This window comes from Indicator indicator, chromosome 4, assembly GCF_027791375.1.
Source record: "Indicator indicator isolate 239-I01 chromosome 4, UM_Iind_1.1, whole genome shotgun sequence".
Taxonomy (NCBI): Eukaryota; Metazoa; Chordata; class Aves; order Piciformes; family Indicatoridae; genus Indicator; species Indicator indicator.
This window is the reverse complement of record NC_072013.1, coordinates 20505554-20529890: the sequence shown is the minus strand read 5'-3', so window position 1 is coordinate 20529890 and position 24337 is coordinate 20505554. Positions and strand designations below refer to the sequence as shown.

The 24337-nt window shown below is 35.1% G+C and overlaps 1 protein-coding gene across 1 annotated transcript; it reads right to left on the bottom strand.

The window, feature by feature from the left end:
• AK7 (adenylate kinase 7) lies at positions 1-24337 on the bottom strand. Its single transcript, XM_054400304.1, has 18 exons — positions 24260-24337; positions 23486-23683; positions 22271-22379; positions 21223-21317; positions 20385-20495; positions 16658-16741; positions 15989-16077; positions 15556-15646; positions 12916-12993; positions 12073-12222; positions 10324-10452; positions 9878-10019; positions 8724-8852; positions 7664-7729; positions 4842-5039; positions 3324-3544; positions 1183-1341; positions 1-39 (listed from the first exon to the last, which is right to left on the bottom strand). Exons 1-18 carry the CDS (start codon positions 24335-24337, stop codon positions 1-3), a joined length of 2166 nt encoding a protein of 721 aa, XP_054256279.1.

Here is a 24337-nt window from a genome sequence, read left to right as displayed (position 1 = left end):
TCATTTGGTACCAGGACTGTTCCTGAAGAGAAATTCTGCCTATAAACAAAAGGATTTCAAAGTTACATTTAGATTCACGTCCCAAATTTTTAAAGTCACATACATGCACACACACCAAGGAAAAAAAAAAGTGGATACCATTGCTTTAAATGCACAGAATGTATTAAATGTCTCTAATTTGTTTTTTGAAAGATAGGTCAAAAGAAACCTCTTCCCCAGAAATACCATCTACTTCATTCTCATTCTCCCTTTTGGTAGCACTCTATCCCATCTCTATTGTGGGTAAGAGAAGGAAGTAAGCTATCTATGACAGTATTTATCACCCCATGGAAAATCCTAAGGCGTCTCCTAGGGCTCAGTTTCTGGATCCAGAAGAATAGATAACACAGCTCTTTAAAAGTTACATAGTTAGTAAAGGAGATTTCATGCTCCTACATCTGTCAGTAGTTGTCACTGATCAGTATGCAAAAAGATTAAAAGGATTAACAGTCCTTAGTGCCTAAAGTGACACACAGCACTGATTCTTTCATTTTAGGTTTTCACTTGATTTATGTTTCTTTTCATCAAACCAGTAATAACTTGTTAACAACTTTCTTGGAATGGGCAGAAAGAACAGCATTACAACAATAACATTACAGCATCTCAATTCTTGTCTGGCATGTTGACGCTGCTTACAGCGGAACGTTGAACTAGGATACTTCTTCAGGTTCTTAGCAAATTAAGTCATTCTATGAATATCCTACAGGATTTACTCATGAATCTATCTGTGTATTTGTGAAGGAAATTACAGGAAATGTTATAATTTCAGTAACATGTTCTGTTGTGTCTAGAAGCATATAAGCAGGATGGAGAGTGATGTCCCTCTTTCTGCAGATCTCTCTGTCACAGTAGAATTGGCAAGGTAGCTATGCAGAGTGAACATACGAAAGATAAACCAATTCCCCTAGTGATTCTTCTCCTGTTACTGTTAGCAAAGCTGGATTATGCCTGTGATTGATACTCTATAAAGAATAGTTGCTGTATTTTTAATTTTCACAATACTTACTGATCACCAGAATTGAAGATACACCTGTTAATTAACTGTTACCAGAACAGTAGGGATAAATAATTTAAGTTCTTAGATTCTCTGGGTCTACGTGAATGTTCAAAACATTTTTAAGAAAAAAGGAGCAATTGCCTTACCAGAAAATCGACAGGATCATCTGGTCTGATCCTACAGCATTCATTTATCCCTTGCATAAGCGTTGGCATGACATTCTTCATTAAATAGTTACGTAGTGGAATGGACTGGGCCTCCAATAACTCTTGTTCTTGTCTTTTCACTTCCTCCAGATTTTTATTCTACAAAAATTGAACAAAATAATAAGGTTTATAACATCTACCAAAGATCACTTGACTAAATAATGGTGCCCTAGAGAAAAAAACGTGCTATTAGAAGCTGTGAATAGAACTTCTAAAACTCACGCTTTGGCAGGAAGAACTATGAACATCTTAAAGCACAGAGCACACAGAGGACAAAGAATCAAGTATGATGGAGTCAGAAATAATCTCCTTAGTAAGTAATTTTATTTTTCTCTCTTTAGCACCTAAAAGAACACTTATTATGAAGTCTTCCAGTGTCCTGTTTCTGTAAGATACTTGGCAGAACAGTTGGAATACACTGTACCACTTCAAAAATCAGTACTGTTGCAAATGCAGAGGATTTCTTGAGGGTTCTTTAAACTGGAGAGGAAGGAAAATATTTTTACTAGGAAGAGAGGTCTGACTCTCTAACTGTATCTTGTCTTGGATTTTTTTGTTTGCTTGGTTTGGGTTTGGCTTTGTTTTCTTTTGATTCATGTCAGTTTTAAAAGTGGGTAAGAGTTAACTAAACACACACTGAGTTACATCTGTTTCCACCAGCTAAATTTATTCCTAAATTTGGGTTAAATAAATCAAATAATATATTCAGACAGTGTGGGGGGGAATAAAACCACTGACTTTTTCTTTCTTTCACTTAATGGTGTGCATATTGCAGTCATTTTAGCCAAAGATTACTCAAAAATATTTTTATTGTCCTCTCTTCTCTCATTTTATTCATCAGTAGTCTTGAGTCATAGATCACCAGAGCAAGTAGATAAGACTCTGAAGACTGCTTTTCCATACTCAAGGCAAAACACAAAAAATAATGTTCAGATAAAATTGACGTACCAACATCTGAAAAAGATCTTCACCCTATTCACTCAACCTAGGAGTGCTATTGAATAAACCCTGCAAGTAGTCTTTGGTCACTACTCAGAGACAGCAGCTACTCTACAGTCTCAAGGGCAAATGAATAGTTGCTTAAATTTCCTGAGCATCTACCTATTTAAAGGAGTAAACTTAAGTACACTTTTTATTTAAACACCCACTTTAAATTTCTATAATGGACAGCCAGCCAGATGGCTTTGGATATAGCTAAAAATGTGTTAAGAACCCTTACTAATCTTCTAGACAAGTTTACAGAGAGTAGGAAATACTATTTAATGTTGAATGAAGCTGTAAATAAGCATAGAGATAACAAAACTTATTTACAAACCAACATCAGAGCAATATAAATGCTTCTTTAGAAATGAGTATTTTCAGAGTATTATTTCCCCTGCAGATGTATATGGGCATTGAAAGGTAAAAAAGGATTTCTCTGTGGAGTGATCAGTGTGGTTTTAAATAGCTCAAGAAGAAGGTAATAGAACTGCCTTCTGGGAAAACAATCTGTCTCTGGGTTGAAACAAGAATATTCTTACGGTACAAGTTTCAGGTTATTTACCAAAAATGTCCTTAGGTGTGGCAAAGTAAATAAGAAAAAGGTATTGTGTGCAAAGCCTGTAAGACCAGGTGGCCTAAATGCCAAGTGGTTGTTGAAGTATTAGCAAACAGCATCCTTCAGACGTATAGGAAGTCCACACTGAACTGTAAGATTCAGCTCTCAAAGGTGTTTCTCTTGCAAGCTCAGAAACCTTTCTGATATAAAGACCAGAATATTGATCATTGGTGAGACAAAAAATCTTGTTTGAAAGCTATGACAATTAAGATTTGGTCAGCTGCTCAGAAACGAGCAAAACACAAAAGTCCTAGAAGGCTGGTTATGGAAAAACACTACTGATTTTAGTAGATATTTATAAATAGTAAAACAATAGAGCTACGGCACAGCAACAAAAAGAAGAATATCATAAAAATATTTTAAAGACATGCTGATACCAATGTGCCAAGCCCCCTCCCCCCAAATATTTGCTGTATCTGTAATAAAAAAGAGACTATCTAAACGATAAATAATAATACTTTCCCCAAAATACCTATTAACCTACCCACTCTTCCCAATTTGCCATTCTTTCAGCTCTTTCCTTAGCTTCTTTACGCTCTTGTTCAGCTTTTTCTTGAGCTTCTTTGGCAATTCGTTCCTCAGCTGCCTTGTGTTCCAGTTCCTCCTTTTCTTCATCTGTCAAACCATAATTCCGAGGTTCTCCAATATCTTTGATGATCTCTTTTACAATAAATCTGTTTTCAGGATCTTCAAATTTGGCTACATCTTTTAAACAATACAAGAGATAAACTTTCAAGGCTTTTGCCAATTATCAATGGACATTAGTAAAGAACTGCAAGACATAGGAATATATTGTATTCATGTGTCAGTTTTCAAGTATAAGATGTTGTTAAAGGAAAATAAATATATATATAAATATCTTCTTTCTTTTCTACACAAATTTTCCTACATCTGATTCTTTTCACAGCTAAAATAGTTTGTCTTTTTAAGATCATGTAAGGGAGAAATTTATTTAAGTAAGTTTAAAAAACTAATTGAAGTAATTTTTACAATTATTCTATCAGTTGCAGCTTTCCTAAAATCTGAAGCTTGAAAATGAAGTCATTCATTATCATTGATGTCATTCTGTCACCAATCTTGTGTCAGCCTATCCAGATGGGTAAAACCATAAGCTTTTCATGGGTGTCTCCCTCCTCCTCCACAAGGTTACACAATAGATTGTTAGAATTTGGCAACAAGCTCCTAAGTTTTCACTTAAACAGATTTACAAATACACAGACCTATTTTACTGTGTTATGACTACCAAAGAAATCTGTAGTTTCCTCTAGGAGCATAGAGACTGAGCAAGACCTTCTCTTTGATTTCATTCCTTCTCCCTGTTAAATGTTGGAGATTACTTGCATATTAAACTTGTAAACAAAACAAAACAAACAAACAAAACCCCACAGAAAAATGGTGGCTATTTCCAGGGCTTTCTGGGCTCCGTATGCATTCAGTGTGAGCAGGCATCTGGCAGAAAGGATATAGAAGTGTGCATGGAAGTTAGGAAAAGTGGGTATTGCAGGTACCCAGAGAATACAGAACTATAGGGTTCCTTCTGTAGTAAGGGACTGGAGACGTAAAGGCACAGAAACAATTAAGGATAGCAAGTCAAGGAGGGAGAAAAACAAGAACAACTAGAATACAGAGTCTGGATGACAATCCAGTAGTCATACTCCACAGTCATCTGGTTTGTGAAGTAATTTTGAAAGCCATGCATGAAAACATGCTTTCTATTTCATTTCAGTCAGTAATTCAGACAGAAGATAACTGTTCAGTACTAATACCAGCATTCCAGGAGGAATTTATTTTGATCATTTAGCCTCCAAAAATGAACAATTAAACCCCCTACTTTTTAAAACAGATTAACTGTAAAAGAAAAAATCAGAATCCTTATCAGTATACAGATATTTTTGCAAGTGTATAATTGAATGCTTTTCATATCTGCATTCTGCGATGTTACATATATATTTAAATATAATATTTTACTCATATTTTATCTACTAATTTTATTGTTTCATACCAATAAACTGAGGGTGTATTTCAAGTTCATCAAAATAGTTGAGAACAGTTGTATCATCTGTGTTTAACTCTCTGAAGAGACTCAGGGACTGTAGAAACTGGTCCTGGGTATAATGAGTTCCAGCAACAATTCTCTCTGGCAGATTAATTATTCTGTTTATAAGGAATTCATCAGATGCAGTCAAAGAAATAACAAATTCTGTGAAAAATAAGACATCATCAGCACCCATATATTATTAGCTTTCCTCTTTCTTACCTATTTTGTGTTTATAATAAATTTTAAACCACAATTGAACATAAATAGACATGAATTATATATATCTTTATAAATAATCAAGTGCTTATATTTAACTTCTCCAATTAGAGCAACCCAATAATATTGAGACATGTCTGTAAAGAAGCTACACGTTCCAGTTTCACCAAATTAACTTAGCACTGGCAGAAAGACTATTTTTGCAATAAACAGGACAAATATGCTGCTTATTTCAAGAATAAGAACAGCAATGCAGTGCAGTTCAAATTTCTGAGACACCTATCATACAATCAATATATCTAGTAAGTATAGGAAGAAAAACATTTCCTATGAATCGTCCAGCCAAAGCAACAAGTAACACTGGAAAATTTAATGACTTACTTGTTTGTCAAGTCATCAGAATTCATCACCCTGTATTGTGATTTCTAATCTCACAGATAAAGTTGAATCTGCTAAATTAAAATAAACTAAAACAAACAAACAAAATCCAAATAATACATTCAAGACACTATGCTGACACATGCCATAAATTGTCAACTGGTAGAATACTAGTAGACCAAAACACCAAAAATCATTCAAGGATCATTTCAGAAGTCTCATATATGTAGTTTCATTAGGCTGATGAATCTTGCAGTATTTTATTAAATCAACAATAAATTTATACTTATTAAATAAGACGGTGAGGGTTGATCAGAAGAACACTATTTCCTCAACATTGCCATCAGAAACTGGGACAGTAATGGACCCTGAAACTTAGGCTAACATCTTAACATGAGTTTGCGCAGTTACTGATTCCAAGAATGGATTGTGGTCTCCATGGATACACAGGTGCAAACATTAGAACTGCATGGTACAGAGGGCATGGTACCATTCTACAAGGCAGAAAGATCGATCACACTACTGTCTCAGCTCATTCTGCTGGAACAAACCACATAACTTCTGTCCAGAAGAGATGGATATCTAAGTGTCAATGAGGAAATTGTGAACCTTAGGCAAACTTTGCTCATTATAATGTCATTACAATACAAAAACACACCTCCTGGTTGAAAGCTACCTGCCTCAGACACTCCTCCCTGGGCATGCATGGAAGCCTTGCTCAAGAAAGGCAAAGATTGGCAGAGACAGGATAAAAAAGGGCTTCTTAGTGGAACTTCAGAAGCTTCCCTACCACGGACCATGACGATCGAAGAAGAAGATGACTGTCAGGACTCTGCTTGGTCCTTGACCCCAGGGACATTGTCTTGGAACACTGGTGGTAGCTATCACTCTCTCTTCTCTCTTTGCTTTACTTTACTTTTCTCCTTTCCTTGTCACCATTTCTACCTATCACATGCTACTTTACGGACAAAGTTTTACTGTTGATTGAAGCAAACCCCCTTTGGCATGTTCACCTTAGTTTTTTTGCACTTCAAGATCACAGCAAATGAGCTATCATGAATCCACTGAGTGGACCACAACAATGACTTCATATAATTTATCACAATATATTCTTATCTTTCTGTTCATGTAATTATACAATACTACTGAAACCTGTTAATTAACAAAGTCAGGAAGTAATTTTTCTGACATCAAAGAGAAATTTGCAGAATCAAGTACTGGCACAGCCCCCTTACCAGCTTGCCCTCTGCTAGAAAAACCTCAAGAAACCCAAAAACAAACCCAAGAAAACCTTCCCAAGCCAACGAAATCCTTTCTGAACTGTTCTGTTTTCTAAAACAAGTTTTCTCCAAGTTGATAAGATGCCTTCTTAAAACAGATCCCATGCTTGGGATACTTTTATGGGAGAAAAAGGGTTCATCATATTTCATTCACTTTTGCTCTTTTGAAATGGATGTTAGAAGTGGTTTTGTTTAGGAATGACAGAAATTATTTACTTCAGAAATCAGCAGCTCGTAAGTGGTTACAAACTTGGTAGAAGTCTGCTTGTTAAATCAAAACTTTCTCCCCTTCATGTAAGTGTAGGAACTAAGAAGATTTGCACAGAGTTCTGAATTGTCTTCAGTTCCACTGAAGCCAGTAAATTATCATTTCCTGAAATGCTAAGTATTTGAGATATTCAACCTTTATACTATCTGACACATCTTCTAAGGCAAAATATGCTAAATGTATTTCTTGAATGTAGTCAAAACTTACAAAGAAATCACGAATAGCAAAAACATCAGGATGAAGTAATTTCTGCATGGATGAAAATTATTCTTTTAATTCCCAACTTAACTAATACACTAAAATGAATTTGGTAACATTTTTAAAGATATCACACTACAGATAATCTTACAGGGTTTTAATATGCCAAGTTCAGGAGCTCACGTTTATTCCATTGCTAGTTGCTGTAATCACACAAAGGAGGCCACTAATATTCTTATCAGCCAACAGTTGATGACATTTTCGCAAGCAGAAAAAAACAGAATAAAACACCCACAAACTGAACCAAAAGAGGGCAGCAACAGTACACAAACTATATTTTATGTTAAATGAAATACAAACAGATGGGGTGATATTTTAGACTTGTCATTGGTGGCAGCAATATTTGAAAAATCCTCCTTATTTAAAAAGAAATCTATCAAACTTACCAGGTATGGTTAATTTATCAAATTTAGGTATTTTGCTTTTGGTTTCTTCTTCATTTTCACTTTCCACTACAATAAAGGTAAGAAATTACTGACATTTTAATTTGAAGCAACAAATATTAGCAAAAATGTGCCTACTACAAACACAATTTTGTCTACTGTTGGAAATTAATCTAACCTGGATACCACTTCAGAGAATTCATTAAGTAATTCATGTTGCCTGCCACAGAATTCTACCTTGGACTCTAACAGTTGTTTGCCTATGCAGCGTAAATATGAACACACATATGCAAATTTAAAATGTGTCCATAGTGCTGGTCTGTCCCTGGCCTTTATTCTGCTAAAACCAGAGACAGGGCTCAGAACAGTGAGTGGAAATGTTTCAGCCTAGTATGGTTAAAATGGTTTCTGACACTAAGTATCTGCTATTCTGAATAGTCAGTAAAAGTGCCTGAGGGGCTGAGGATGAGGATTTACAGCCCAGCATATTAAGCTAAACAGGACCGGGTTTTATTTCTTCAAACCTCATGATGTAATTTACATTTGAGGATAAGTCCTGGTCTTAATGCATGAATAGTGCTTGCTCACAATTTGAAACGCATGTCACAGAGCTCCTCTGAAGTCATATACATTGTAGCTGATCTAATACACCCACTCTAATATAGCTCACAGAACATGTATTCGTGCACTGGCTGGTTCCCCCCTAGACCAAAAGGCTCTGGGCGACCTGATCTGGTTGAGGACATCCATGCTTACTGCAGGGGAGTTGGACTAGATGACCTTTAGAAGTCCCTTCCAACCTAGGTGATTCCATGATTCTATGAACATAGAACAAGAAAGCATCCTCCATGTTTGTGCTTTTACTTAGTACTTTGCCAGAAAAGATAATCTGAAAACTACCTTGTGCTTAAATAAGGTGCATGACAATGCTTCATACATTTAAGCATCATGTATTCTGCCTTGCAGTCATCACAGTGCTAATGCACTTCTCGGCATGGAGAATGATAATGATAATGATAGTGACAATATTAGAAACAATAAAAACAAAAGCAGAAGTACTTACAGATAAAAAGATCTTTTGCCTGGTCATAGGTCTCTGGGAACCCATCTAAAACATACCCCTGATTCCTACAAGGCATAGATTTGAGCTTATCCTTTATAAATTGAACAATGTACTGATCATCTAGATGACCTAAGACACAAACAAGGTTCATAAGCACCTGGTTTATGAAAAAGAGATATCTGGAATTATTTTACTAAAGTTTTGACTAATTTCTCAAAGAAACCTCTATAGAGACCCTAAAAAATTTATGTATTTGGAATTGCTGCTTGTATATTATATGTTGTCAATGATCTATGGAATGCAAATGTGTACCTATAAAATAAATCTCATTATTGTTTACAAGGATATAAATATTATGACTTAAGTGATACTAAACATGAAATTGGGGGTGGTGGTGGTAAATAATTTTAATCAAAATGGCAAAGAAAGAATTATAGGAAAAATATCAGAAAACAATTCTCTGTGTACAATTAAAGTAAGAGTTTAAGACAGTTTTGCAAAACATATGTGAGATGGTTTTACAAGTGTCTTTTTCAGATTAATAGATTGAGTTGTGAAATGGTTTATTAACTTGGGCTACATTGTTGAGCAAATATGTGCAAGAAAAAAGTTTGGCTTGATCTCATTTTTTGTCCTTTTATAAACATTGACTCCAGTTTCCTAAATTATTTTACTTTAGCTTTTACAAGTGTTAAGCATTTATAAACTGTTCTAACAATGAAAGTATGTTACTATTTTAAAAGGCATTATTACTAGAGATCTTCAAAACCCACGTGGACACATTTCTCTGTGACCTGCCCTAAGGTGTCTTGCTTTGCAGGGGGATTGGACTCGATCTCTGGAGGTCCCTTCCAAACCCGAGTATTCTGCAGACTTTAAAATTCTTTAGAGGCTTCAGCAAATGCTATTTAATTTTTAGAAATGGCCTAAATGATGTATGAAGAACTTTAAAACCCACACAATTTCACAAGACAGTGCACTATTTCTTTTACAAAATATATAACTTCCAATATATAAGGTACATCATGTAAAATGTTGTATTTGATTTTTTAAATAAGGTACATACAAAAGGTCAGGGCACAATTCTTACTTTTTCACATTTGCAGTGTTGCACTAGTTAATAAAATTCAGTCTTAGTACTTTTTATTTCCTACCTGCATTCTGCTTCATGTTTTCTTTTACTGTAGATAACAATTCATGTGCCTCTTCTACATTTATACCCTCCTCTTCTTCATTATTTTCTCCATTTTCTTCCACTTGGTCAGAGTCTGTTTCTTTAGGAGCCACAATTTTCTCCTGAAGACAAGATCAGAAATATAAATTGGCTCAGTAATTCCATAACTTTTTTTTTCCTTTATACACAGATATAGCAAAAAGAAAATTAATATTAAACCATTAATTTCACATATGTTTTTGGACAGTGAAATACTGAGCGATGATCAGTCTCTGAAAACAGTTTAGTGCATCCCCCAGAGGTGGTTGGTATGTCAAAAGATATTTCTGTTCCAAAATAATGAATTATAACTAATTTTTAAATTATGCCAAGTATTTAAAATCATATAAATTAACATAAGAGCAATATTAGAAAACAGTAACACACCAGATTTGCTATTGTTTCAGAAATCACATTGTTTATCTTAATGTGATGTAGTTTGTAGTGCCTGCAGAGCTCTTCAGCAATGGTAGATTTGCCAACCCCAGGAGGACCATGAATGTAAACTTTAAGAGGCTGGAAAAAAAAAAAGGTTAAATATCTAACATCAGTCAAACAATATGGATGCTTTAATGTAAATGGAACAATATTTTTACTATAACTAATAGGAAATAACAATTATTATAATTAAAACAAAAAATACATTTTAGTTTTATTCATTTTTTTATTTCTCAATGAGTAACTCCTATATCATCTATAGGCTTTGAATAACAAAGTTGTTTAATTTTCATGTGCAACTTTACCATTGGAGAAAAAGCACACTTCTATTTAGTAGACTCACAGATCAATTTACAGTGGCACTATTAGTTCTTGAACGATCAAAGAGATAAAGCACAACCCCATAAATAGGATGCAGTGAATTTTGGAGTGAGGAGGCAGATATTCCACTACACACATGTAATAGCTCTATTTTTTCCAGCAGGGGTAGAGTTGTTGTCATCACAATGGTTATTAATCTCAAAAATTTCAGATCCATCACAATCTTAAATTATGATCAGTTTCACATTTCGCCGATCTAGCCTGTGGATGGGTCAGTGAAATTAAGAATCCAGTATAGACTACCAAATATATTATTCAACAAACTCAGAATCTTACATCAACTGCCTATTTTAATTCATTAAATCTGACAGTACAAATTACAAATTTAATAGAGTAGTGACAGGGCTGCAGATCTATCTAGCCTTCCCTCTCCTTGCCACTTGGTATGTTTCTATTTTGTACTGATTTTTTTTTAATTACATGCACACATACTCAGATGCAGTATTTAAACCCAAACATAGGTATTATAATTTCTTCAAAAATATTCAGGGACATCTAATGAGCAACCTTGAATGCTAGTACTTGTGTTTTGTTTCATACCTCCTGAACTCTTGTTCAGAGTTTGAAAAAGATTTAGACATGTTGAACAGCTTTATCATACTTATCAATACTTGAATGTAAGCAAGGATTTTTTTTTCACTCTTCAATAACATTCCCTATACATTTGAATGCAGAAGTTCTAAATACTAAGCTAACATAGGAATCAGCAAAGTTGCTCAGTGCACTACACAGCAGAGCAGAGTAAAATGAAAGCTACATTGCAACTGAATACCCAGGTTCACTAAAATAATGATTACTAAAACACAAAATACTTGTTTAACTACTGACTATTATAAAAAGCTTAAATAATAGATACATGTATTTCATTCTTGAGACAAAATATAAAAAGAATGCCATATATTGCATTAAGAAACCAGTTTCAAAACAGCAACTTCTCTATCAAGAAGCTTATTTGCATTTAGAGGGTTTCAGTTTTAGGCTTAAAAGAAAGAAAATATAATAATTATAGCTGCCTGGATGCACCCTTGTGTGGCCTAACCTAGGCTATTCTGCGTTGGCAAGGAGTTGGACTCTATGATCTCCAGAGGTCCTTTCTATCTTCTACCATCCTATGATTCTGTGATTAATATTTTAATTAATACTCCTTCTACTAAGTTGTTTCATTAATTTGTAGGTTTTATGTTTGTTTGTTTTGCATTTATATCATTCTTCCATGTATTTTCACCTAAAGAAGTTAGCGCTCCTGTTTATGTAGCCGCTTCTACTGGGGGAAAAAGGAAAGACACATTCTGAAAATAGTGTAGACAAAACCATTACCAGTAATCCTCGACTTTGCTTGTATTCCTTGACAATTTGTTCAATGTTCTCCACCAGTCCTCCCTGAGCAACCCACTTAATGTTAAAAGTCTCATTCAGAAACATAGATTCCATTCGCAGATTCACAAGCAACATATCCAAATGCATTTGCTGAGGGAGCAAAGAAACATTTCTTTACAAACTTAAGCTACACGTTAGAAAACGCTGCCTTAAACTAGAGACAAGAATGGAAGACTGAGAATAGAAAGACTTACAGCATAGGGAAAGAGGCTTTGTGCACAAAGCAAAACAGACTATTTAAACTTTAAAAAAAATATAAACATTTTCAATGTCTATTTGTATTTCATGAAACATTAATCATTCTGTACAATACAAAGGTTTCATATAATGGCAGGAAATAACCTCTTTCATAAATTTATCAAGTACCCTTTTAAAACTACCAGGGCTGTAATTTGTTTAGTTCTCCTATGAAGAGTTTATTATAGATGAATAGGTGAATAAAGAGATGAATAAACCAGAATTCATTCATGCTGTCATTTTCAGTCTTAAAAATACCTCACTATTAATTTTTTTTAATTATTTTTATCATTTTGTGTATGTTTTGTTAGAGTGCTCCAGTATGCTTGGTGCAGCACTAACATCAGTGCTCCACTGCTTTTCTAAATCTGTTCTGTGATGGTTAAATTTTAGTTTATTTGTTTTCTAAATTTAAACCCACCATCTATTGTTAGGCATGCTTTTGGGATAAATTTTTCTGGTGAAATAAAAAATAAATCATATATCTTGTGATATTATATTTTTAAGTTTACATTCTTTAAGTAATGAAAGGAAAAAAATACTAACTGTTAACTCTTTGCTCAGAAATGCATTTTCTTTTGGAATATTCTCAATTTTTCCTGGTCCAACATTTTTACTGATACACTATCAAGAAGAGGAAAAAAAAAATCATATTATTAAAAACTGTACAAGATTTCTGTGGATAAAATATGTGCTGTAAATTTTATGTTACATGATACCTGGAAAATCAGTATACTGATTTGAAACAGATCAAAGAAAACATTATGTATTAATGTTAGTATTAAACACCATTTTGTTATCTATCACTTCGTCTTGCAATAAAAAAAAAAATCAAAACAACAATTAAACAACTCAAAATGACAGAAAAGTGTTCTAAATCTCCTAAATCTATGTATGACTTCACACTGCTTAAGAAGTATTTGGAGACCGATTTTATTTCTCAGCACTTACACTTCAGGTTCTTGAAGTACTTTTGTTAACAATCAGGAAGGGTTTTCAGATCAGTGCCACCAATAACTCTCCATATTACCATTTACATTTCAGAAATTGTTAGTTATGCCTGCAGCCCTTTAAAATAGATTTAAAATCCTACTAAATCCCATAAGATCATAAAAATTCATGTAGAGTGTCAGATCAAATCCATGTATATTCCAGCATTCTGTTTCAAATAATGAGAATTAGCAGACATCCACTTGAAAATAAGAATGGGAAAAGCATATATGATACTCCTTTCAGATACTCTTTTCATCTTCAGTTATTTTCAGCTCAGAGACTTCCTAAACGAGAAATAGCTGCTGTATGTTTAAGTAACTCTCAAGGTATTTCTTTCCCACCCCTGTATCTTTCCAGTCTTCTCCTGGGGCTGCCAAAACAGCTGTTTGCAGTTCTCTCAGCAACACTCTCTACACTGACACATTCTGTCTAAGAACTGTCTAATGACTCCTGTCCTCTAATTTCCCATTTCTAAACAATTACATAGGCATGAAAATAACCAAAACTTCTCATAGGGTGCCTACCTGCTTCTCAGCAGCTTTTGGTGAAGTACGTAAGTCTTTGGGAAATTTAGGTAGAATATATCATCTTGTTCGCTTTTATCTATGTTTGCTGGTCATGTTAAAGAACGGCAGGAGGTTTCCAAAGTATTTGAAAGTATATTTTTTTGGAAATATTTCTTGGGAAAGTACTTTAGAAAAGTCACATTGACTCTTCCTAAATCCATCATATGTACCTGGGTGTCCTTTAATGCCTTTAATTTATTTAATGTCTAATGATGTATGTGGTTATTAGCCAATAGTAGTAGGCATATTGACCTATAATTCCCAAAACATTTCAGGAACCTCTTTTTGCACTGGCGTCACATGTATTACTCTCCAGTCTTCAAGCACCAGGACTGTACTCAACAGCACGTTATATGCATAAGTTCACAATTCAGAGTTATTTCATCCTTGAGCTATTTCAGAACCACCATGAGACTGTGGTGGTTTCTTGGTGTTAATTTTGTCAGTTCATTCTATTATCTTTACTACAGTTACTTTAGTTTTACACGCATCCTCTAATAAGTTATCCACCATGAGATCCTGAGGCATTAAGGTCCTTCCAAATGCTTATCCAGGACCATTAATACAAAGCATCTCTGTTACAGCCCTATCTTCTCTATGTGCTCCTTTTATATCATAGTCATCAATTCGCTTTACAGAATTTCTGACACACTTTTTGCTCCTAAAGTGTCTGAAAAAAAGATACTAATTTTGAGTCTTTCATTCCAGATTTCCTGATGTTTTCTATTCTATTTTCTTCATCTGGACATAATCACAACTTTTTTCCTTCAATGCACATCTTAACTATGCTAGTTTTAATTATCACTTTCCCAAACTTTTCGTAATAAGTAGCATGGAATAGCCTTCTTAAATAGTTAGAAATGTAAATGTCAATAGCCTCTACCTTTCTCTAAGGAGTTCCTATTTTTAACATCTTTTGTGTTCATTTTTATATAATGCTCTTTCCTATGGTTGACTATAGCTACAAACGTCATTTTGACCTTTGCTTCTTCTATGGGAATAGAAATCACTTACATAGAATGGCTCTTCAACTACTAACTTTTCAGCGAGACCCTGCATATTTACCTGAACCAAAACAAAGCTTCTAGTGAGCTCCCTAACACATTTTTCCATTAAATACTCGTTGACACAGCCAAAAACATTGAGCTGTTTTGTCCTTACATAACACTTGCTCAATCCATATGAGCAAATCTCCTATCATCTTGTATTAACTGGCTCATTATCAGTGTGTAGTTCAACAGTGTCATCAAGACTGTTTGTAGATTTAATTTCAAATTGTTTGGATAAACAAGTTATTTTCCTACAAAATGAAGCAAAAACAATCTTCAGGACTTTGATTATCTAATCACATTACTGTCAAGCTTATAACAATTCCCCAGAGCTTCCTTATATACTATTTAAATTTACGTTAATGATAAACACTGCAAAAGTTGGTGCTGCAAAATCAAGTCTAATTATTGTATTTTGTTCAAAGGACAGAAGTGGATTTCAAAGGATTTCAAAATAAATTTCTGTGTCAATTACTACACAAGATAATTTAGGAATACTTACAAACTTATACCTCTGTAAAATGTATAGCTTTTAAAACCTTAAATACATTGGGGGAAAAAAGAATCAAATCTCTTACCTTAATTAATTCTTGAAGGGTGTGCATAGATGCATCTACTGCAAGTACATAGTGAGACTTTGGCCTGTGGTCTGCTATATTTTGTAACACCCTGAAACAGTGAGTACAGTCAGGGCCAGTAGCATACAGAGAAGCATACTGGCCTTTCTTTGTTAAATGCATTTCAGAATCAGCATAAGAGTTTGTAAAAACCTTGCACGACTCCTAAGAGCATATTTTTATATGTATTTTCCTTAATAAAGAAGCACAGCTAGAAACTTCATTTCTAAAATAGTTAAAATGAAACAGAAGTCTGCAGCCAACCCAGTAAGAAGGGACAACAACTGTTCTTAAGACCATCACCCCAATTTAAAAGCCTCTGTACTCCCTAATATATTTGGATTCATTACTTAGCTATGTATCAGTCACTGTCAAGTGGAAATTTTTTACTTACGCTGCTAAATCAACAACATGAATGGTTGGAATAAAATTGTTTCCATCTCCAAAAACAGGTATTGCAGGAGTCTCACTAAGCCAACCTGTCTGAAAATACAAATGGAGAATGAAGTGAGGAGAAAAAGGTTAGTTTTAAGTAGCACAGAAAAAAAAATAGAAAGAAAAAAGGAGCATTTCTTTACCAGGCATATCTATATATTCAGGATTTAAAGTTCAGTTTCTTGAATGATTAATAGAATTGCAGTAAATAAAACAATTCTTGGGAAATACTTACTGGCAGCCTACCAAATCCAAAAATTTTATTTTTTTTTCAGAAGAATATTCTTTGATCTTGACAAATGTTATCTTATATTCCAAATCAAAGAAATTATTGGAAAGAAGAGAACATAATGGTGAGAATAAAGACATTTTTCCTGATGTCATTGATATGACAGCCATGTTCTCACTGTGAAGTACGTATGAAGACACTGTTCAAAAAAATACGAAAAACCTAAAAATGTGCAGAGTTTAAAAAACGAAAAACATTTCCCCTCTAGCTAGAGCGTTTCAAAACAATCAATCACTTGTTTTTTTCACTAAAGCTTATAATACCAAGGCTACTAAAAAAACATTCGAGTGGTTTGGACCCTAGAAATCAATGAACCTTCAAAAATAGTTGGATGTCTACCTTAAAAAAGTAGTGCAAGACTCCTTCTCCAGCTCCATATTGATGTCCCGAGGCAACAACGTAAGTTGAAAATTTACGTTTGTTCTGTGAAGTAAAATCAGCAAGAAAGTTTTTATAAATGTATGGTACTGCCAATGGGATACTGGCTTACCCTGAAACCTGAGTACTTGTGTAATAAATATATTAAGTGTGCAAATTATATCACTTAAAATTTGCAGCTAGAACTGTCATTGCATATCCTGTAGTTTTCTAAGTCATATTATTAGCACTTCCTTCCCCCCAAAAAATTTTCTCATTCATAATTAAAGGAACTTAAGTGAACAGGATAAATACAGTTTCTGCTTTCTATTTCCAAGAAAAAAAATGCAAACATTCATTGAAACTATTTTTTTAAAATTGCATTGTATCTTTATTTGACTTGCTACAGAAGTGGAAAATGCAGAATTAATGACTTTATAATTGTTTTACTTTCATTTTGATATACAATAAAAAAAATAATCTGTGAATCTGTGAACCATCTACATGCTTTTCCTATACCATAATCAACCCATGCATTTTTGTGTTGACTGTTATTGCATGATGTCAGAAATTTGTCTGTCCTGGCTGCCTCTTTATGTAAAATGCTATGCCTTGGATCAGTGTTGAGGATGGTCATGCTGAAAAAAGATTTTAAAATTATTTTAAGGAGAAAAATTTCCAAGAAAATTTGTAAAATTAAGGCCAGCCACTATGAAATTTTTAAGGTGAAACAAAATTATGAAATAATTCTCATGTCTTAAAGATCCTAGATATTATATATCTATTTAACACTCTGTAAAAGAACCTACTTTTACCAGCAGAGGAAATAAATGGGATCGAGTTTTGTGAAAAAATGCAATTTTTGTTATCATCCTTACAATATTTCAGAAATGTAAAACTAAGAATAGTTAGTCAATCTTTGATTATATAAGCAAAGCATCCTATAAAGCGATGAAAAGTTGTAACATCAGTGTATTGTATCTGTGAATGTGTTCTTACCTCTTCACTTACAAAATAAAACTTTGTACTAAAAACTATCTCAACTGAGTTGAATGCAGCAGCTTGCTAACAATCGTGAGAAACATTAAAATTGGATGACATTATAAGGTAGCATAAGAACTCCCACATTTAGTTTACTCAGGTAGTATCATGATAGAAGCTGTTTGTACCCTAAGAGCAGCAGCTCCCAGGGCTGACCTGGACAGGCTGCAAGCATGCCCCCAGGAAAGACATGCTGTAATTCCTGTCTGCCAGCAGGAAAAATCAGCCTCTCGTGAAAGCACAGGGGTTGCTATTTCTGATCTCCGTTAAGAAGAATGTAACACATAGGATTTTCCTCTGTTTACTTTCCAGGAATTTCTGCAGTAGCTACTTGTGGTGACAAATCAGAATTCGTCACTGAATGCTTTGTTTCCCTGAAGTCCAAACCTCTGACACAGGTTCAAGTGCTCTAAAATTATCTATTTAGTGTCACAATTCACATATATGAGAAGGTACTACCTGAGATGACTTGAATATACTTAATGTTAAAAGTAAGATCATTGTTGGGCAAGCTTCATTTACAGCATTTCAGTCACGGGTAGTTCTTCACGGTCCTGTGTAATATTCATTAACGCCACTAGATGTCACATTCTAGCTATTATAATTAGTTCTATGCATTGGTGTGTTTAAGTTCGTTTGTTTTATTCTGATAAAATGCTTGAAGTGGGAATCAGGTCTGAACTAATGGTTTCAGGAACTGTGATGCCACTAAGAACAGAGCTGGGAGATTAAAAGCTCCTCTGTCTGTCATAGGCAGATGTTGCTCCAAGGATTCTGAATTTGGCAGGACCCCAGAGTCAGTAACGTCTCTCTGAGAAAAGATACACAGCCCGAATGCCCTGCCACAAAGGTAAAGGTAAAAAATCTCTAGTGGTAAAAAGCAAAGACTTCTAGCTCACAACCCTTACTGAATTTAAAGCAAAACATAGGGGGGAAATACACTAACTCAAAGGGATGGAATCTTGCATTAAGCAACAACAGCCATTAAATTGCACTCTAAACAGATATGATGGCTAAGAAACCCATTTATTCCTAGGTGCAAAATTTCTTTAGATGACTGACATGGCTGCTGAATCCTAGGATCTCCTGAGGAGCTCTTTGCACAGGAAGGACACGGACCTGATGGAGCAGATCCAGAGGGGTGCCATGAACATGATCAGGGGGTTGGAGCACCTCTACTACGAGGACAGGCTGAGGGAGCTGGGGTTGTTCAGCCTGGAGAAGAGAAGGCTCTGGGGAGACCTAATAGCAGCCCTCCAGTACCTGAAGGCGGCCTACAAGAAGGATGTAGAGAGACTTTATAAAGGCCTGTGGTGATAGAATGAGGGAACAGGTTGCCCAGGTGTTTGGGGCCCCATCCCTGGAGATATTCAAGGTGAGGCTCGACAGGGCTCTGGGTGGCTTGATATAGTTGAGGATGCCCCTGCTTACTGCAAAAGGCGTTGGACTAGATGACCTTTGAAAGTCCCTTCCAACCCAGGCCATTCTGTGATTCTGTGTGAAGTGGTAACGCTGTCATTTCTTTCACAGATGGCACATTCCCCAGATGTTACTGAATTTAGAAATGAGTAAGAATAATAATCTAGAAGTCTCCAGCCACGATAGGAAGCAAACGTTGGGGAGAACAGATGCTTTGGAGCCTTCCTGCTCCAAAGCACTGACAGAAACTAAACCAGGGCAAGGATACGCACTGAAGCTTCCCCTGAACTTGTGGAGGAAAAGAGCTCCATTTGAAATGCAAGTTGTTTTCACTATCGTTCCATTGTCTTTGCAAAAGACATTCAGTCTGGCAAGCATATGCAAGTTAATTGGATTAATACCTTTGTTATGTAGTGAGTCAGTGCTTTGGAACAGTCCGAAAAAATGAGTCAGTAGTTAACCTGGGTGTTACTGGCAGTAGAAGTTATTGCAAGGATTGGTAGACACTGTTTACAATCTTTGTGTTTCTAACACCACAAGTACGAAAGTCATTTCAAAGTCTTGTAACTCCATGTTAGCAGAGTACAACAACCTGATATTTCCAGCTGTAAACCAAGTTTTACTGCCATTCTGTATTATTAAACTATTATTAAACTATTGTTAGAACATAGTATGTCTAGTGCTATTTTTTCAACAAATCATGACAAGTAGCTAATGAGGTCCAAAAAAAAGCTGAGGAAAGTGATTTTAAAACACATATAGAGTGATAACACATATTCTAGTTTCTCTGGGTCAGCTCTATGGCCATGATTTTGAAGTGAAATGTAGGGTGGAATAAAGGTCAACAAGCACTCTGCTCCAAGTGCACAAACTATCCAGGAACATGGTAGGTGTGGCCAAAGCATCTTTCAAGTATTTAAATGAGATGTAATATTAACATAACTTGATAATATTTAACGATGCTGCTCTCTTTAAAACTACACTAATATCCCTTTCCTTTACATTCTTTTAACCTCAAGTTTTTCATCACACAGGGCCCAGCTTTAATACTTTCTAATACAAACAATGGAACTATATTTTTGGTGAGTTAAGACTGTTTTACTAACTATCTAACGAAAAAAGAATTTGGGATCTGCATTATATAGACACATAACTTTCAAAAGACATTGTTTCTAAGTTCCATTACTATGATAATACTTTAAGTAAAATGACAAATCAACCTATTTTTATAAAAGAGTTCTTTACATACAGTTTTCCCAAGTTTGAGAACAAGTTTTTCAGCATTTATGTGATCCATAAAGTTAGGATGAGATTTTCTTTTGCGATAATCTTCATCAGTAAAAGGAATCTCAGGATCTTCCTATGAAAGAAAAAGTGTGACTGCTATACATGTCTTAGAACAATTTAAAAGTGAGTAAATAGTTGAAGTTTGTTCTTAAAAATATTTTAAAATTTATTTTAATTTGGCATTCTTAAAAATTCTGAGTATAATACTTGAGGTTCAATATTTTGAAAATGTCAATAATTCAATTTCAAGATTTTTAATTACATTTTAATTTTTTTTATATTTTCAAAAGCATTAATTGTTATTATATAGAGCATTACATAAGCTTGAAAAACTCTAACACTACATTTGAGAATTGCAATAGCATACTATAAAGTTTTCCATGTGGTTCCTGATGATACTGAACATATGTAGATATAAAGATGTGCCTATTTATCTGTCTATACACTGATTCAAATATGTATTTCATTAAATATGCAGTAACTGACAGGATTTTCTTATGACTGAAGGCCAGTGCATACTGCGGTTAGTATAGGTCTTACCTCTTGTCCAAGCAGCCCTATTATCTGCCTGCTTTATTGTAGCCCAGTGCCTAAACTGATCTGATGTCCAGTGGAATAAATTGAAGAATTTTGGCAATAAGTAGTGGTTCAGGGTAAAAGGATCATGAGAAAAAACACATTTGCTGACACGAACTTTATTAGGTCTTGTTGAAGTACATACTGACATACTTTGTTTAATTTCATTTAATGAATACTTTCCATTAAATGGAAACACTGTTAAAAAAAAATGTATTACTTACAGGGTCAGGTGGTTTGCTGTTTGCCCAGCTCATTATTGTTGAAATGAGGATGAATAACTTTGGTGTTGCAAAATGCTCTATTTCCATATGTAAGGCTGTTAAATTAAAGCATAGGACTTAATCTGTTGCAGACTGTATTGCTCAAACTGTATTCCTCCTTTTATATAAAGGTCCTGTATAGACATTTATACCATAATGTTGTATGTGACATGCATTTTTAAGCAAATATGCTTTCTTTGGATCAGCATAAAATAAATATTATAAATCAAGAAATAAAACAAGTAGACAAGTCATGTTAATAAATAATCAAATTATTTGGAATCAACATAATCATAGAGCTACATATCATGGCAATGGGGGGGGAAGAAAAAATCTATCCTTGGAAATTATTCATCTTTACCACAAGATATAAAAAAAAAAAAAAAAGGAAGTGTGGCTTTTTTCAAGATGGAAACAGAAAACCTACAGATCTCAAGTAAAACTTCTTTATTTTAATTTAGAGCAAAATAATTCAGTGTGGATTATGTAACTTCTGATTTTATTCAAATATTTATTCAGTAAACATGAAACCATACTTTAGTTTAACTTTCATATAAAGAACAATATTGCATTGTCACCATAAAAAGAGTCCAAATGCTTATTAGAATTTGGATGCAACAGCCAGGAGAAAGTTTCAGAACAACTGTTAGCAGTATTTTGTATTGGACTTCTATGTGAATTAAAAAAAATATGTATATAAAATATGAAACAGTATTTGAATACCACAGGAGCAAATTTTCTGTTGACCTTCCAGTGCAAATAGGTAAGATGATGGTTGATAGTTATTTAGGGAAACTGCCTACACAGATACGTCATTTAAAGTGTTGGACCATTCCCTGACACCTTCTCTACCTCATGAATGCTAGAGTGCATTCCATGGATCCTTGCTGATTTTTTTTTTTTTTTGAACATGCAACAGCAAACTATAAATCCCAAATAATATTGTTCAGCATTTAGGGTAAATTTTGTATAGTAACCAATTTTCTGTTGAGATGATAGCTATACTAACCAGAAGCAGCCCATGTTGCTTCTTCAATCTGATTTGCATCCTCAGTGATGTTGTACAATACAATCTCACACTCAAGCAGGTGACTTAAGAGCTCTTCTTGTGAAGAGTTCTGGAGATAAAAAATAGATAGAATCTGTTGTTAAAAAAAAAAGAGAGATAAAATATCAAAAATTCGTTTTCAAATTTACCCTACTGATAGAATGTAGTTTTCTAACACAAAGATGTTAGAATAATTCATAAGACAGATATCAGATTTTATGTGCCAGATACAAGCAAGGTGACATAATGTAAATCAAATGCTGAAACTTCTAATTTACAGTGCACATTAACATAGTTCAAATAGTTGTATAATTTGTAATGGCATTTTAGGATTCATACTTTCAGTGCAGTGACTTTTATAGTTTTTTAAACAAGGATCAGTTAGTAGAATGGAGAAGACATTTTAAAATGTCCATTTCCTTGCAAAATAGCATCCTGTGATTTTTGTAAAATGCAGAGTGTCTGCATCACTTGAGCAAGTCTAACAAAGACCTGAGGGAGAGCAGTGATTAAGATTAAATACTGCCAACTATAATTTTCTGAATGAAAAATTCATCTGCATAGACATTTGAATCAATATTTTTCAAATGTTTGAAGAAATTCTGGACAATCAATTTGAGATGAAGGAAATTATAATTTCAGAAAACTAAAACAAGCCATTGGCAATCACATTCTTAAAAGTGAGCCTCTTTTAATTAAATAAACTCTGGACATACATACAAAGCTGCAGGTAACAGAATCACAAAGTTGTCAGGCTTGGAAGGGACCTCAAGGATCATCTAGTTCCAACCCCCCTGCCATGGGCTGGGTCACTTTCCACTAGATGAGGTTGCCCAGAGCCACTTCCACCCTGGCCTTAAAAACAATTAGCTGCTAGTGAAAGCTGCAATTTCAGTTAAGATTTAAAGCTTGATTTCAAGCAGCAGTACCTTGACAACACTGATAAAAGACAGAAAAGAGATACTTGAGGGGAAAAAGTCTGAATTCCTTGCTTTTATTATTTGCCATATTAGACTTAGCAGGAAGGGAGTGTGCAGAAAGCAGAAGTTAAATACAATATATGTATACATCTTACAGCTGCAACAAAAGACCATTTTATTAAAGCAGGTGATTTTACACAGATTGTAATATTTTTAGTATTGCTTAATGACTATCTGAAATAAGACCCTTACTTACTGCATACGTTTCCTCTGCAAAACACGGTTTAGCACTCTCTGGTTTAGAAAGGGTACCCACTATTTGGTAGACTCCTTCCTTTGGCCCACTAGAAACTTCAGCAGATGAATTTTTTTCATTTTCCGCCTCCTCCTCATTCTCCTCCTCCTCTTCTCCAATGCTTTCAAGCGACGCCCCAACAATACATCTGGATAAATACTGCAATATACAGGACACACACTCGTATGCAAATATATTGAACCCTCCAAAGCTTCTCATGGTCCTGGGAAGACACCAGCACTGTCTGACTAGACGTGATCCTGTTGTAAGTAATGTAGCTCAGAACACAGCCTTCCACTGAATGTTAGGGAGTCCTCAGCTACAGCTGTAATGTTTTGCCTGACTTGCGTCCTACGACTCGAAGTCTGCAACCTCTTCTGTGCAACCTGCTCCGCCTCAGGCGACTGTTCATTCAGAGAGATGCTCTCTCTCCACAGTGACCAGCTGTTGCCCGAGATCTCCCGACCTGCTTTACCTAATTCCTGCTTCTAAGGCTCATTTTTTCTCCTCCCTAACTTAATTCCTTTTTGCCCTAAGTCCCTCTCCTCAGCAACCAATTTAGGCGACCCCAGCTACCCGGCTGGATTCCCGCCTCTTGCTGGAGGCCTGCCCACGGCCCCCTATCGTGCTACCGGACGAGGGCCCAGCGGGAGGGCGAAGGCAACCCCTCCGGCAGCCATGGCTGAGGAAAGAAGCCTGGGCCGCGAGCAGCTGCAAGCCAGCCCCCGCGGTCACCTCGCCGACGCTGAGGCCGCAGTAAGAGTCAAGATGGTTGAGGAAGACCCGGCGATTCCGCGCCGACCCCGCCGCCAT

What these genes read in the sequence shown, in the direction of transcription:
- AK7 (XM_054400304.1), bottom strand. Translation starts at nt 24,337, where the DNA reads ATGGCGGCGGGGTCGGCGCGGAATCGCCGGGTCTTCCTCAACCATCTT. An exon ending in GGCAAAAGATCTTTTTATCT is followed by an intron (nt 7,730 to 8,723) that starts GTAAGTACTTCT and finishes CCTTTATTGTAG; the next exon opens with TGGAAAGTGAAAATGAAGAA. An exon ending in TGGCAAATTGGGAAGAGTGG is followed by an intron (nt 1,342 to 3,323) that starts GTAGGTTAATAG and finishes CAATTTTTGTAG; the next exon opens with AATAAAAATCTGGAGGAAGT.